Genomic DNA, 14,084 nt, shown 5'->3' with positions numbered 1-14,084 from the left:
CACAAAACAGTACCTGCTGTGAAGCTGTTCATATGATGTCAGTGTAACGGAATTCTGCAAAGAGAAAATAAACAGCTCTGTAAATAAGGTATTGAGAAAAAGTGTTATATGTATTGCTGTTAATAGCATGTAGTTCTGCTAGACATGGCTTTGAAAATAACAACTGTAAGAGGAGGCAGGGAATGTCAGTGATGTACCAGCAGTGCAGTCATACATTACAGACAACAGAAGCTGGCTTTTCTGGGCAGAAATTACACCAATGTGACTCAAATGTGGAAATGAGCAATCCTCAAATACATAAATGTATTTTGGCCCTGTAGGTGACTAAAGTTTCAGAAGGCTGCCAGCAATGTCCATCTGCTCTTTATCTTTTGTTAGGCCTGCAGTAATCATACCTATTAGATCCTCCAAGACTGCGTGTCGATTTCAGACACGACTCAGCACAAAGGGTCCAAGATGTGAAGTAACTCTATTTTTTTTACCAGAGAACTTAGCCCACATACAAGTCAGACATTGAAATAAGATGTTTATTAGGTTTGCCCACTTACATGAGGTGGGACTAAGCACGTTATTAGCCCATGACGTGCCCTAATTCACCTTTGTAGTTTCTAGCTGCTGCAGATTACTTGGAGGCCAGAAGGATTTGTCTGTGCATTCGTTTTCCCGGATCCATTGCTTGTTAAAGAGGCACCACCGGTGGTGCACACGGGCTAACTGTAGCTGCAGTGTTACACAGTCAGTGCCACAACACGCTCTGAGGGTGCAGAGTTCAAGGGTGTTAACACGCTCTGTACTGCTGAGAGGTTGATATTTTTAAGCGTGTTTTGAATACCAACGTGCAATTTGATTGTCTGTTATCTACACTACAGGAATTCTCTTCCCAAAGAAATCCGGGTAGTGCAACGCAGAAATCTGCCATCCGACTTTTAGATTCAACGCATGTGCGAGAACAAATGAGAAAGTCAGCGTGAGAGGCGCTGCTGGGATCTCTAACCCTGTACAAAACCAGGTTTGGTTCCTCCCTCGTCGTGCCGTCCCACAGCGCCCGAGCTCGGCGCGAGTTGCGATGGCGATGCCCGCGCGGAGCAGCGTGTGGTGCCGCGCACCCCCAGCGCCCGGCACGGCCAGCGGCGCTGCTGTGTGCTCCCGGGCGTTTGCAGTAGGAGGAACATCTCCGTACTACGGCCCAGCGCCTCGGCGGGACGGACCGCAGGGCAGCGGCCGCAGCCGCGCTCTGTAGTCACCGCAGAAGAGACTTCTGTTGCTTTTTGCGTCCGCTCCGTGTTTCTCCTCACACAACCACACCGCCCGCGCGGGGCGGAGCACCCCCCCCCCCCCGCCAGGCGCTTCTCCTCAGCGCTGCGGAAGCGGTTGGGACCGCGCCCGGGCCGTGCCGCACCCTGTGCCCGCGGGTACGGTGCGGGGCAGCGCTCCGCGCTCGGAGACTTCACGGGAGAGCCGTGGGGTGCCGGGAGCGCCGTCTCCCTTCGGCACAACGGCCCCAACTTGCACCGGCGCGGGAGTAGGAAGGGGAGGGAGCGGCGGGCACAGGAATCCCGCCACCCCCCGCCGCTATTCCAGCACCGCGGCTTTAATCGTCTCCTTATATGGACAGCAGAATGTCTGACGTCACCTCAGCGCTGGGAAACCGGCCACCGCGCAACCCAGCTTGGCGGCGGGGGCGGAGGGGCGGGAGGCGCTGGAATGCTGACGGACGCGGCCTCCCGCCACTGGGAGCGGCGCCGGCAGCGCGGCCATTGGGCCAGGGCGGCGGCGGGGGCGGGGAGCGAGGGGGTTGGTTGTAGCGCATGAAAAGCCGCCGCCTGGCTGCGGAGGGGCGCCAGTGCCGGGTGGGTGCCGCCGAGGGAAGGCGGGAGGTTAGCGGGTTCGAGTCCCGGCCGTACCGGGAACTGGCGCTCCGTGCCGCCGCAGCCCGCTGAGGGGCGAGGAGCTCGGGGCGGCGTTGTTTCCTTATTTCTTTCTCGTTTTTCTCTCTCGGCCGAGGCCGGGGCTTTCTCTGTGGGGCACCAGTCCGCGGGGACAGAGTTTTCCAGGAGTTTGTGCGGACTTCGGGCTCCGGCCCCCCCCGCCCCGCCGCCGCCATGCCCGTCTTCCACACGCGCACTATCGAGAGCATCTTGGAGCCCGTGGCCCAGCAGATCTCCCACCTGGTCATCATGCACGAGGAGGGAGAGGTGGACGGCAAAGCCATCCCGGACCTCACCGCCCCCGTGTCGGCCGTGCAGGCCGCTGTCAGCAACCTGGTGCGGGTAAGTAGGGACGGCCGGCCCGTCCCCGCCTCTCCTCACGGGGCAGCGCCCCTCAGGGCTGTGGCGCTGCGCGCGGCTGTCCCCGCCGGGAGCCGGCCGGGCGGTGCTGGGCTGGGAGCGCGTCCGGAACGGGGATCGCGCGGGGCCTGCGGGGCTGGGGCGGCTCCGCTCCTCAGCTGCGGCACCGCGCTGAAACGCCGCGGTTATTGCTATTTATACCGGCCGCTTCGTGCTCGCTGAAATGCCTCACAGATGTCTTATATGTCTCGTGTGATTCGTTTCTTTTTTTTCTTTTTTTTTCTTTTTTTTCTTTTCCTTTCTTTTCTGTCTTCGAAACTCCTGTTTTGAAGAACGGGTCTTATGAGGAGTCGCTGAGGGAGCTGGGGTGGGTCGTTCAGTCTGTAGAAGGGGAGGCTCAGGGGACGCCTTGTTACTTCCTACAACTCTCTGAAAGGAGCTTGTGGAGAGGTGGGGGTTGGCCTCAAGCTGTGCCAGGGGAGTTCAGTTTGAAAAACTTACTCGGTGAAAGAGTGGCGATACATTAGCACAGACTGCCCAGGGAGGTGGTGGAGTCACCGTCCCTGCGAGTGTTAAGGGAAGGACAGATATGGCACTGAGAGACGTGGTTAGTGGGACAGTTAGTGGGCTGATGGATGGACGAGATGATCTTAGAGGTCTTTTCTAATTCTAATAATTCCACGATTCTAAATGTGTCTATTGTAACAGACAAAGTACTTAATTAGTATAATTCTCTCCTGGAGAGGAAGGAAAAAGGGTTGGGGGTGGGGGAAGCAAGGTTGTGACAGTGGGGTGCATGGACAGAGGCCAGCTGTCCGTGCTTCCGTGCTCAGCGCTGAGCAGAGCAACCCGGAGCTATGGCCAGAAGGCAGAGCCGGGAGCTGCTGCTTGCTCGTTCTGCACAGCCTTGAATGAAAGCTGCTCTCGGCCTGCGAGAAGTGATGGTGGGTCAAAATCAAACAGAATCTAGGATTCTTGAGGATGGCTAAACATAGCTTAAGTTCTCAAGGTACAGGTATCTGCAGTATAGACACTTTAGTCTGAATGCACATGACTAACATGTTTGAAATGTTTTCTATGTATGCTTTTGTGACTTACTGCATCAGAAGAATAGCAAACTCTTGCAAAGCAAAAGTGTCTTGTTTGATGTGAAGAGCAATGGAATACTGTAGTCCTCAGTTCCTTTAAAAGTAATACTTGCGCTTCTGTTAGGTTCATTTATGGACTTTTCTGGATTCTTTTTGAAATATAACACACTTCATGCTCACTATTAATCCTGTAAAAATCCTAAGTTGTTTGTAGGAAGCATTACCTCATAGCAAAAAAGTTTTATGGTTAAAATACTGCATCACCGTTAACTGATACATTCATTAACACATGGAAATCATGAGGCTTGCAGGGATAAGGAGCTGTCAAGATGAGTAATGCAAGTGATGTCTTCATTAGATTTCAGTCTGCAGTACTTCCAATGCAGTAGTAGCTCCCCACTTTGAGGTTCTGTAGTGCAACTGTTGCTTCTGGTCCCATGACTCCGTGAGTTCTATGGGATGCGTTCCAGAACAGTTGCGGCTTCAGCTGAAGCTCCTGCATTCTGATGAAAAGTGGTCTGCCTGCAGCAGTGAACTGCTGTAGTAGGTGCTCTGGTTGCACGAGTGTTCAGCCATGGCGTATGAAATGCTTTTCCTTTAAATGAAGGCTTCAGATGTAACTTTGCTTCTGAGCTTAGTCTGTTGCACTGAGTTGTATGATTTGGTTCATTTTTCTTATGCCCTGCCATAAGGAAGCTCAATCCCAAAAAGTAGGACTTATTTCTTGAATCCAGAAATAGAATCAGTTTCTTTCTGCATCCTGCTAATGCCAGATTGTCTTTCATTTGAGGCCATTGTGTTGGAAGCCTCTGATTTTTCTTTCCTTGCCTGCCAGCTAAATAAGAAGAAAGACTGTTGAATACAATTTGTGTGTTAATTCACAGAGGGCCAGTAGATGTGTAATCCGAGGTGGTGCTTAAAAGAGAGATGTCCTGGTTTGGTAGAATACAGCTTTGACTACATTAAGAGAAACACAGAAGTAAAGTTCTGTTTCCCATCCAAAGCTGTGCTTTCAGTGCATCATTCCTGAGTGTGAAGATAATCTGTGAAACTGCAGCTTCACAGAAGCAGAAATACTTGTGGTGGTTTTTTTTTTGCTAGTTTTCTAGTGGCTTCACAAGAGACAGCAAAGAAGAAATGGCCAGTGCAACCAAGATGGTAATGTGGCTGGTAGCTTTCTTTGTTCTTTGCTGTCTGCCCAGGCTCCTTCATTTAGTGTGAGTGTCTCAAAGAGTATAGGATGGTGAGCACTGACCAGCAGAGGTTGGTTTATCAGTGGAAATGTGTTACAGACGGCAACACCGTTCTTCAGCTCACTGGCCTTACTGTACACAGTACAGACTCCATAGTTTAGAGGGTGCAAAATTGAATCCCTCTGACTATTGCATTAGTAAGTAACTGCTGGGTAGCAGTGTTTGAAGAGCTGAGATCTTGTGCAGTGCCTAGGAGATGTGCTGTGTTGAACAATGGGCTAAGAAATAAGATGTCTCCTTCAAAGAAGGAGCCCCATGCAATAACTTTTATTTCTTTGGAGTTCATTTTGTTGATGTTCTTGAGGTACAGATGTGGCAGTGTACTGTATCCAGGTTGGAGTGGAATTTGATGGGTCTTCTGTAATGTACTAAATCAGCTTTTTCTTTTATTATTTTTTTTTTTCTAATTTAATTATTATTTTTTAACTGAAGATCTTAATGTTTTTATTGGCTGGTGCTTGGAATGGATGTGTGTCTCTTAGGGAAGGGCTGGGGTTTGGCTTGATATTTTTTGTAGCTAAAGATGTACCACAAAAATGACAGGATTGTTTGGAGGAAAAAAATTAGTCAAGTTCAATAGGCAGGGAGTGATTTGGAGCTTGCCAAATATACTCCAAGTTTAGTGGGCAGTAAAATGAAATCTTGAGCGATCAAGCTTCACTTGAAGGAAATTAACATTATGGTACTTCAATGGTTTTCTAATTTCTTTAATAAAGCATTAATCAGATTTATCTTTTTTTTTAGGAGGCACTTCTGTTGAAGATGACTAATGGCAATGCAGTGAACTTAAACCTTTCATACCCTGTATAAATAACTTCCCAGTTTTGTGGAGGGGAAAAGTAACTCTATGTTCTAGTAGTTATTTAACACTTCTGTCTTCAGAGTAATGTTATAATGCTGCAAAACAGAGGAAGCATATTCTACTTTGCCATTTTAAGCTCCATACACTTACTGCCTTGTATAGATTCTGATTTTCTGCTGTTTAAGGTATAGACTACACTTGTCGCTTGTCTCTAGTGTTTCAGACTGAGCTGCTTCACAGCAGAGCCCTTGCTGCTCTGCCAAACATCATCAGTCTCATAGGATTAGACATAGACATAGTCCCATCAAGCTGAGCTTGTCAGATAGGGAATAAATTATGTGCATGATAGGGTAGTAGAGGTGAATGTGTGAGGAGGCTTAAGTGCACATAACTTAAGTGCAGAAGTGGTATCAGTGGCTCAAGGTGGTGGTGACTTTTCAGGGCTGAGTTGTCTTACCAGGTCAATATTCTAAAAGATTTGACTCCTTACTTGAGACCAAATGTTGGACCATTAACCAGTGTTGCTGTTTTTCACCTTGAGTGAGTTTAGTTCATGAACTGGTCGTAAGTAAATTTGTGCTCACAAATAAAGTGTCTGAGATGGTTTGCTGAAGAGGGCTGCTTGGAAAGGTCATCATTTCCTTTGATGTTCCAGCTTGTATGTTTTTTTTCAATCCTCTGTGTTACATATGCTGTTCTTTTGCAAGTTATGAATTGTATAACGTATGCATACATCCAGTTTTTATTACATGAACTTTCATGGAGAAAAGTTGTTTTGCTGTCTACTGAATGGTTAAGTATTGCATTGCTTAGAAATGTATTCTGGATGCTGAGACGAGCCTTTGCTCACTTACTGAGATTTGGATGCTTATGAAACTATACCAGTATCTTTCTGCATCAACAACAGCTACTGTGTCAGGTCAGCCATGAGTAAAGGCCTCTTAGGTTCTGAGTATTTTGTCTTGCGGTTGTGCTGCATCAGATGTTTCCCTTAAGTCCTGCATGCCCAAGCACTACCTCACCATAAGCTTCATGTGGCTGCCTCAGAACCAGTGTTTAAAAAACAAATATGCACCTCTCCCACATTTTTGTTTTCAGTATATCCTTATCAGCTGTCCTATCTCATCCTTGTGAATGAGAAAGTTTTTGTCTCTAGCAGTCACTATATTCTGGGTGTGTATCCATAGGCCTTTCTCAAGTGCAGGAAGTGGCAAAGGCTCACGGGGCTGTGCAGAAAGAACTGTGTATTCTCTGTGGACAGTCTGTGAGTTACCTGCCAGTGGCTGATGCCCATTGGCCTGGAAGTTGCTCAAAAGAATTTGTGGAAGAAGCAGCCTGCCTTGAAACCCTTGTCGGAATTGCAGCAGTAAAATTCAAATACATTGCTAAGCATAGTTAATGTGGAGAAATGGTGTAGAGAATGGATTGGGAAAACAGTTTCCTTGTCCCTAGGCTTTCTCCTGGCAGAGCTGACTTACCTGTATCTCAGGGTGCATGAGAGGAGCGAGCTGTTGGGGAAAGCTTAGTGAAATGATTATTTGGGAAAGAAATTAGCTTTCTGTACTGTTTTTTAGAGCCTCAGTGAGGAGAACAGAAAGGAGAAAACAATATTTATTTATTTATTTATTTATTTTCTCCCCCCTTTAAAGTCTGCAGTAACTTTCAGAGGTTTTTTTGGTCTTGTCTTTTCCTTCCTTGCTTCCTCCCCTACTGAAAAAGTGGCTTGTTAGAGCAGCTCATCTGAGCTATACTGTGCCCAAATGTATTGCCAAATGGCAAGTTGGTAGGAATGCTAGAAGTGCCCTGAAGATCTCATGAAAGAATTGAAGAATTGACCTTTCATTGTGTATTTCTATGCTGCATGTACGTATAGTGGAAACCTGTGGCTACTGTTGGGTGTTATTTCTTTTTTTTAATATATACAATATGTATTTGCTTACCTTTGAAAGAACTTAATCCTACTTTGGGGTATCTTCTTTAGGACTTTGGAGAGTTTTTGTTTTGTTTTGTTTTCAGACCATGGGAACCGTGGCCATATGTTCTTATTGGATGAAACCAGTGAGGATGTGTGCGCAGGGGTGGGCTTGGGAAAGTGTGTTGAATCAGAAATAAGGCAACCTTGTAATAACTTCTTTCTTGCTTTTATCTGTTAGGAGTCATCTTTACGTAAGTGATAAATCAGTTTCTAATTTGAATAGAAAAATCTCTTTGTTCTGTTATGTATTTGGGGACTTAATTTATACCAGTCTTTTCTCTAAAAGGAATCTTTTGTTCTGTTTCTTTAACTGTGCATTGAGATAGTGAATGCCTTCATTAGTAATTACATGCAGCTTGCTCTTGGGCATAAAAACAGAGTATTATTCAGTTGTGGATAGATAACCTTAAAGTGGTTGGCTGGACTAAAAAGTTCCATATGCCAACAATATGGTGTGTACCACTCCTGGAATATGCTCTGGAAAACTCAGTGCTTGCTTTTTACTGTGTGAGTGTATTTCTGCAGTCCAAGAGTCAAGGCAAAGGTGTTTCTTCTTGTTCCTTACTTCTTGCAACTTTTGGGTTACATTTCTTCTTTGTGCTCTGAAACTGGAGGGTGTTTCTTCTCCTCATAGTTTTGTCAGCCTGTAGGCATGAATTCCTGTACAGTTTTATAAAAGGAATGAACCAAATAAAACATAGTGAACTATGTTTTATACAGAACATAGAAATGTGTAGCTTCAGAACCTCAGGAGGGTAATTTGCTTGTCTTTCACCTTCCCAGTATAGCTGTCATCTGGACTGATAAAACAAATATTCAAGAGGATTTAGAAGAAAAAGCAAGTAGTGCTTTTAAAGAGCTGTTAAGCAAATGTGGATGTTAGTGCTAGTTATGGTAAGTGCCTGAGAAAGCTAAGTGGTTGTTGGTGCAAATGCTAAGTTATGATTCTTCAGTTGCACTTCTGCTAGAACTCCTAAAACAAATGACACTTCTGCCGATTACTTTTCCAAAGGACGGAATGGACTGGTTTGGCACTGCCTTGAGTGCTGTTTAACTTCAGCAGTAGCCTCACCTAGAGTTAAGACTAATTTTAAGTCCCCATTTCAGTATTGTACAGCTTGAACGTGTAATTCTGAAGCCCTTGTGTGACTGGCTTTTTATTTTGAGTCTTTCTGACATTGCATTTGAGGAAAAAAAAATATAATACTACTGCTATTCCTGCCTCTATAAAGCAAGTCACACTGGCAAACAAGATTGTAGAACTCTGAACATTGCTATAGGAGGTTGGCTTTTTCCTTTAGTGGCAGATTCTGTTCCTTCCTTTTGTCAGTCAAAAGCAGAGAAATGCTTCTTGTTACAGAGCCTGCCTCTGTAGCCATGGTTTTTAATTCTTGTAAAATGTTAGCATTGCTGGCATTAATGTTTTAACATAACAATAGGAATTCATACTAGATAGCCTTGACATGAGTGAATTTGGATATTAAAATCTGCTCTGACTGTATACAGTTAATTTAGTGTGTGCATATACAGCAGTTAATGCTTTATTGTATAATTTCTTGCTTATTTTTTATGACATTCATCAAGAGAGAACTGAAGTCTAAAGTAGAGTTTGTGTAGACAAGTGGAAATGCAACACAAAGGGGTGGATGTTGCAGGTGTTTGCATTTCAGAAGACACTGTGCTTATAAGATGACTAAGTGCATAGAGAATGGAAATGATCAAGAATAGGCTGGATTTTCCATTCAGTTACAAATGTTTCACTAGTAAGCTCAAATCTTAATTGGGAAGATTCTTCTTGTGTAATATTTGGAAATAGGTCCAGCTTGTCCGTGCGGTAAGTTGAGAACGTAGTGCATTTGAAGTGTGCTTGAGGATTGAATGGAGAATCAGTCCATGGGGTAGAACTTGGCTTTCTTCACTTTGCCTAATTATTCAGGTCTTCTGAGGTATGACTTGCTCTTGGTTATGTCTTGAGACTGGAAGGCTTTCTGTGGAAACATTGAACAGTTTTCTTTCACTTGGAAAGAAAACTGTGTTCTGAATTAAAAAATATGCTGATGCTTCAGAATAATTACGTTGATTCTGAGTAATGATCCATGAATAACAATACTGGCGGGTGAATGGGGAGAATGAAGGAGCAGGAGGGGAAAACAACCACTGTAAATCCCAAAACCTGAATAACTGAAATTGCCAGCTTGTGTTGACTGTTTGATGATGTTCTTGAGAGCTCTCCTCACTGAGAGAAGATGTTAGAGCAGTTTCCCAGTACCATTACTTCATAGATAGGGTGGGAAACTGGTGGTTATGTCAGGGTTCTCAAGGAAAGAACGGAAGACAGAAATTAATTATTACTGTAGAAAACTTCTATGCCTTGTTAGTGTTGGCTTAGCATCCTTACAAAGAGCCCCACATTAATAAAATGGCATTTTGTGTTCTGTCAGTTGTTGCACTCACATCACAGTAAACGTAACACTTAACACTTAAAATACGTTTCCTTTGCTCCGAAGTCTCAGGGAACTTGGACTGCTGAGAGCGAAGTCTTTTTGGTGAAGGCTGAGGTGAAGAAGATATTGAATACTTAACCTTCTTGGTTTTGTCAACAGCCATTCAGCAGTGGGCCCACATTTTCCTGGGTCTACGTTTTGCTGTTGGTGTATGTACAGAAGTGTTTGTGTTGTTACTGTTGCCCATCATGTTCCTCGCAAAAATTAACACTACGTGGGCTTTAGGATTGACTGCATTGCTTTGTGTTCAAGTAGTATCTCTATTTCTCCTGAGACACCTCTCTGTTCTGCTTCTTGGATGCTTTCTTGTCAAGCTGGAGTTTAGTCAGTGTGTTTTTTCCCTAAGGCCTCCTGCCATCTTTAAGGTGGACCATTCTTGAGCTAGGAGGAGGTAAATTTGGAAAATCAACCATTTCTTCAGAGCCCCTCTTTTTTCTTAGGCTTGGGTATCCTTCAAGCAGGATCTTGAAAGAACCATCTGTTCTCTGGAATGATAGAGCCCTATATATATATATATGTATAATATATATTCCATCATTCAGGATCCTGAATGCCATTATCTCATGATCACTACAGCAAATGTTCCCAAGCCTGCTTTCCAAAGCATCAGGCTCAGTGGAGCGACTTCTTTCTTTGTCTCCTTGGTCTGTATATCTATCTGCTGATGAAAGATGGTATTTAAGGCTTGGAGTATTTGGTAGAAAGTGTACAGTAATTGTTTTTTCATTAGTACCTGTATTATACCAGTTGTGATGATAGGAAAACCATGTTTTTAATCTTTTAATGGGCACTCTGATGGTACCAGACTGCATTCTCATCAGTACTTAGTGCTTGCAGGAATAGTCAAGTATAACACTACTCCATTTAACTGTGTAATTTAGGAATGGAGTCTTTGCATGATCTACAGAGATAGCACTTAAGGTGAGAGCAGCCTGATGAGTGCATAAAATAAGACCACAGCATGAGAGAAGATTCTTATTTCTGTAACCTCAAATTGTTGGGGGCCACTTTGGCCTGTACTGGGTAAATTGTGGGTGTCACCCTAAGTCACTGTATGATGGCAAACAGTAACAGGTTCTCTTCTGCCTTTAATGTACTTCTGTATTTCTTCTTGCAATTTTCATCGAATAGTTCTGTAATGTAAAGAGCAGGTGCACAGAGGTGGTAAACTTGTTGAAGGCTAAGCCAGAACATCCACATGAACTTTCTTGACTATTTCTAATCTTAATCCACTTCCTAGGCATTAGCTCTTAAGTTGCAGAAGGGTCTGAATGCTCCTTCTGTCAAGAAGGGATGCTGTCAGAAGCTGTCACCTGGAACATTAATTGTTCTAGCAACATTACTTCTTGTACTGTCTTCATGGCTTTTCTGTGTCTGGAGTAGGCTGTGTATTGCAATTCAATCTGAGGAGGGAAGCATTAATAGAACTTTATTCTTATTTGGACCTTATTTTGTTTGCCTGCATAATTATTTCTTCAGAAGGTGCAGAAACTGAGAATTGAACCAGACTGGCTCTTAGTATGTGTGAGGGTCAGATATCTCATAGGGATTGTCAGGAGTGGTTGGGTTGGTTTGGTTCCTGGTGACCACAGATTTGGTTGTTTTGAACAATTGGTCTGTTCATTTAAGAGTAAAATGTTTACTCATAGGCAATGAATGGTTAACCTGTTAATGAGATATAGTAGTGTATAATTGAATTAAACAATTATTGCTAAGTTTTAGCTACGTACAAGTTAGCACTTCATACCTCCCTATTAATGCTCCATGGATACATTGTCACTTGCAATGTATCTCTGTGGAGTCATTTGGATGCACTTAAAGTTGCTAATATTAAAGTGTATGAGGTACTGAATATTTATCTTAAATGTTATCAGTATAAAGATGCTACTTTAAATATCCAAGTAGAGGATACTGGAAAGATGACTCGCTGGTGCTGTTCTTCATGGGGTGTTAACTTGCTTTTAAATTTTAAACCCATTTTTTGTGTGAATTTCTTCTGAGTTTTCCATGTTAGACTTTCAGTATTTGTAGATGGATTTAAATATCCTTCAGCTGGGTCTGCAAAGCTGATTTCTAATAGGAAGGTCACACAACCTACGTGGGGATAATTTTTAGTATCAAGTATAAGAATATGTTCTTTAATTTCTGTATAACTTTCAAAGCTTTAGATGAGAGGACAAGTTAGTAAGCCTGTATTTATTGGACTGCGCTGAACTTAACTTTCAAAAGCCTAGCTGTCTTTTTAGCTTGTACAGCATAATGCTTGTGTTGAATAACGGAGAGGTTAAACAAATGGAGTTTCTCAAAGTTCACCAGAACAACAGTAAAAAGGTCAGATTTTATTTAGTGTGATGTGACTAAAATGACCAGGAAAGAAAAAAGGGGGTTGTGAAGGGCCAAGAACTGCTAAACTACCAAGTTGGCTGTAGCAGCTGAAATACCACTTAATTCTTGGCCATACTTTATTAAAAATAAAAAAAGCTTTTTTCCCTCTTCTCTCAGAAAATCAAGGGGTAAGGTTGGGAACTTCAGTAAATTTTTGTCTGGTTTCACCTTAACTCGAATCTTTCTCTGAAAAGGTAATTTCAGTAAGAATAGCACTTAATTTACTTCTGTTAAGTTAATACTGGAGAAAACCTGCATTCCTGAACTCCCTTAGCTGACTGCACTGGCACTTGGGCTGTCAGCCCAGCCCACCCCCCATGCAGCAGGAAGGAATGTATCTGTGTTGATCTGATTCCCTTCTTCCTCTGCCCTCTGCTTTGTGGAGTTTTGGGTTGGTTTTTTCTTTTTTGGTGTTTTTTTTTGTTGTTTTTTTTTTTTTGTTTGTTTCGTTTTTGTTTGTTGTTTTTTTTTTGGCTGCACTGAACTATAGAATATCAGATGTTTCATCTCTCAATTGCAGGCTAACTTGTGGCCCTGCAATTTTTAATGTAGGTAGGTAGATTGTCTGACTGTTCTTGAGTATTGAAGCCCCGAAGCAGTTCAGTAACTTGTTTGAGGAGCCACAGCTTGGCCATTGTGAAAGACTCTTGGATAGTTCTCTGCAAGAGGAAAAAACATAAAACTTCCTTGTGAATAACTTTTGCTTGAAAATATTGATGATGGTGGTAATTAACCATCTAAGAGTATAGCATTAGAGGAAGTAAAAAGAAAGGCTTTGTAAGCTTGAGGGATCTAGCTTTTACTTTTTAGTCGGTTTTCAAGCTGGCCCAAAATCTTATGTTTATTGTGTTTTGTTTTCAGTGTGATGGTTGTTCCAAAGAGTTCATTTTCTTCAATTTAGTTGCTTGTAAATTCAGACCAACTTCTTCCAAAAGGACCAGTGTGTTGGGGAAAAGTAGGCTTCTAAAAAGACTTGAGTGGTTACCACCTTACCACCTACTGCTTTAAGTGGCAGCAGTTATTTACTATCGTGTGTTTTCTTCTGTTGTTTGAAGTGCTTGGCTGTGACTGTAGAGTTGTTTGCTGATGCGAACTTTCTTGTCCTTTCCATCTAATCCAGAAATAATGTCATATCAGATGCTTCTTCACCTGATTTTTTTTTTTTTTTTTAAATAGACATTCAATTCTCCAATTCTAACTGATGAAAGATGCTTTGTTACTGTTTGCAAATTATCTGTGGTTATTCCTGTGGAAGTGGCTCATGTTCTGCCTGCTGTGTTATTTGTGGAGCTGGTATCAATGGTAAAAATCAACATGGAAAATAGTCATAAATAGTCATATACTATAAAGTATTTCACTTATGCCTGTGTTTGCCAAAAACCAATATAATGCGCTTTTTTTTTTATTTTTTTAATTTTTTTTAATTTTTATGAAGGCCACCTACAATTGTCATTCCAATGAACAAAAAGCAGTCAGAGCAGAAAGTCCATTTTTACCTACGTGAAGTTATTGTTTGGGCTGGTTTAGGGATGGTCTCTCTGTTCAGTTCTGTGTGTTCTATATTAGAAGTACATATTCTTAGAGATCACTCTACTCTACCTGGAAAATGCTTTTCTTTCCCTTGAACTGACCTATAAACATTCTGTGGTGAAGTTTTTTGTCTCTGTTCATGGTAATAAGAAATCTTTTGGTACGTTTATTTGACTAAATACATGGAAGGTATGGAGGGCAGGATTCGTGCATCTTAGTTATGTGGAGGGGACAAATTCCTTGTCTACGAGTTGGGTAA

At 42.9% G+C, this 14,084-nt stretch overlaps 1 protein-coding gene across 3 annotated transcripts in view; it reads left to right on the top strand.

Moving 5' to 3' along the window:
* Positions 1 to 1,839: 1,839 nt before the first annotated feature.
* The window catches only part of VCL (vinculin), a 53,797-nt gene continuing 41,552 nt past the window's right edge, over positions 1,840 to 14,084 (top strand). For all 3 annotated transcript variants that reach the window (XM_072339999.1, XM_072340002.1, XM_072340001.1), the window contains exon 1: positions 1,840 to 2,270. In XM_072339999.1, the coding sequence (XP_072196100.1) occupies positions 2,103 to 2,270 (168 nt within the window). In that variant the 5' untranslated portion in view covers positions 1,840 to 2,102. The remainder of the gene's footprint in view (positions 2,271 to 14,084) is intronic.

This window comes from Excalfactoria chinensis, chromosome 6 (genome assembly GCF_039878825.1).
Source record: "Excalfactoria chinensis isolate bCotChi1 chromosome 6, bCotChi1.hap2, whole genome shotgun sequence".
In the NCBI taxonomy this organism is placed as follows: Eukaryota; Metazoa; Chordata; class Aves; order Galliformes; family Phasianidae; genus Excalfactoria; species Excalfactoria chinensis.
The sequence above is the reverse complement of the archived record's forward strand: the minus strand, read 5'-3'. Positions and strand labels throughout refer to the sequence as shown.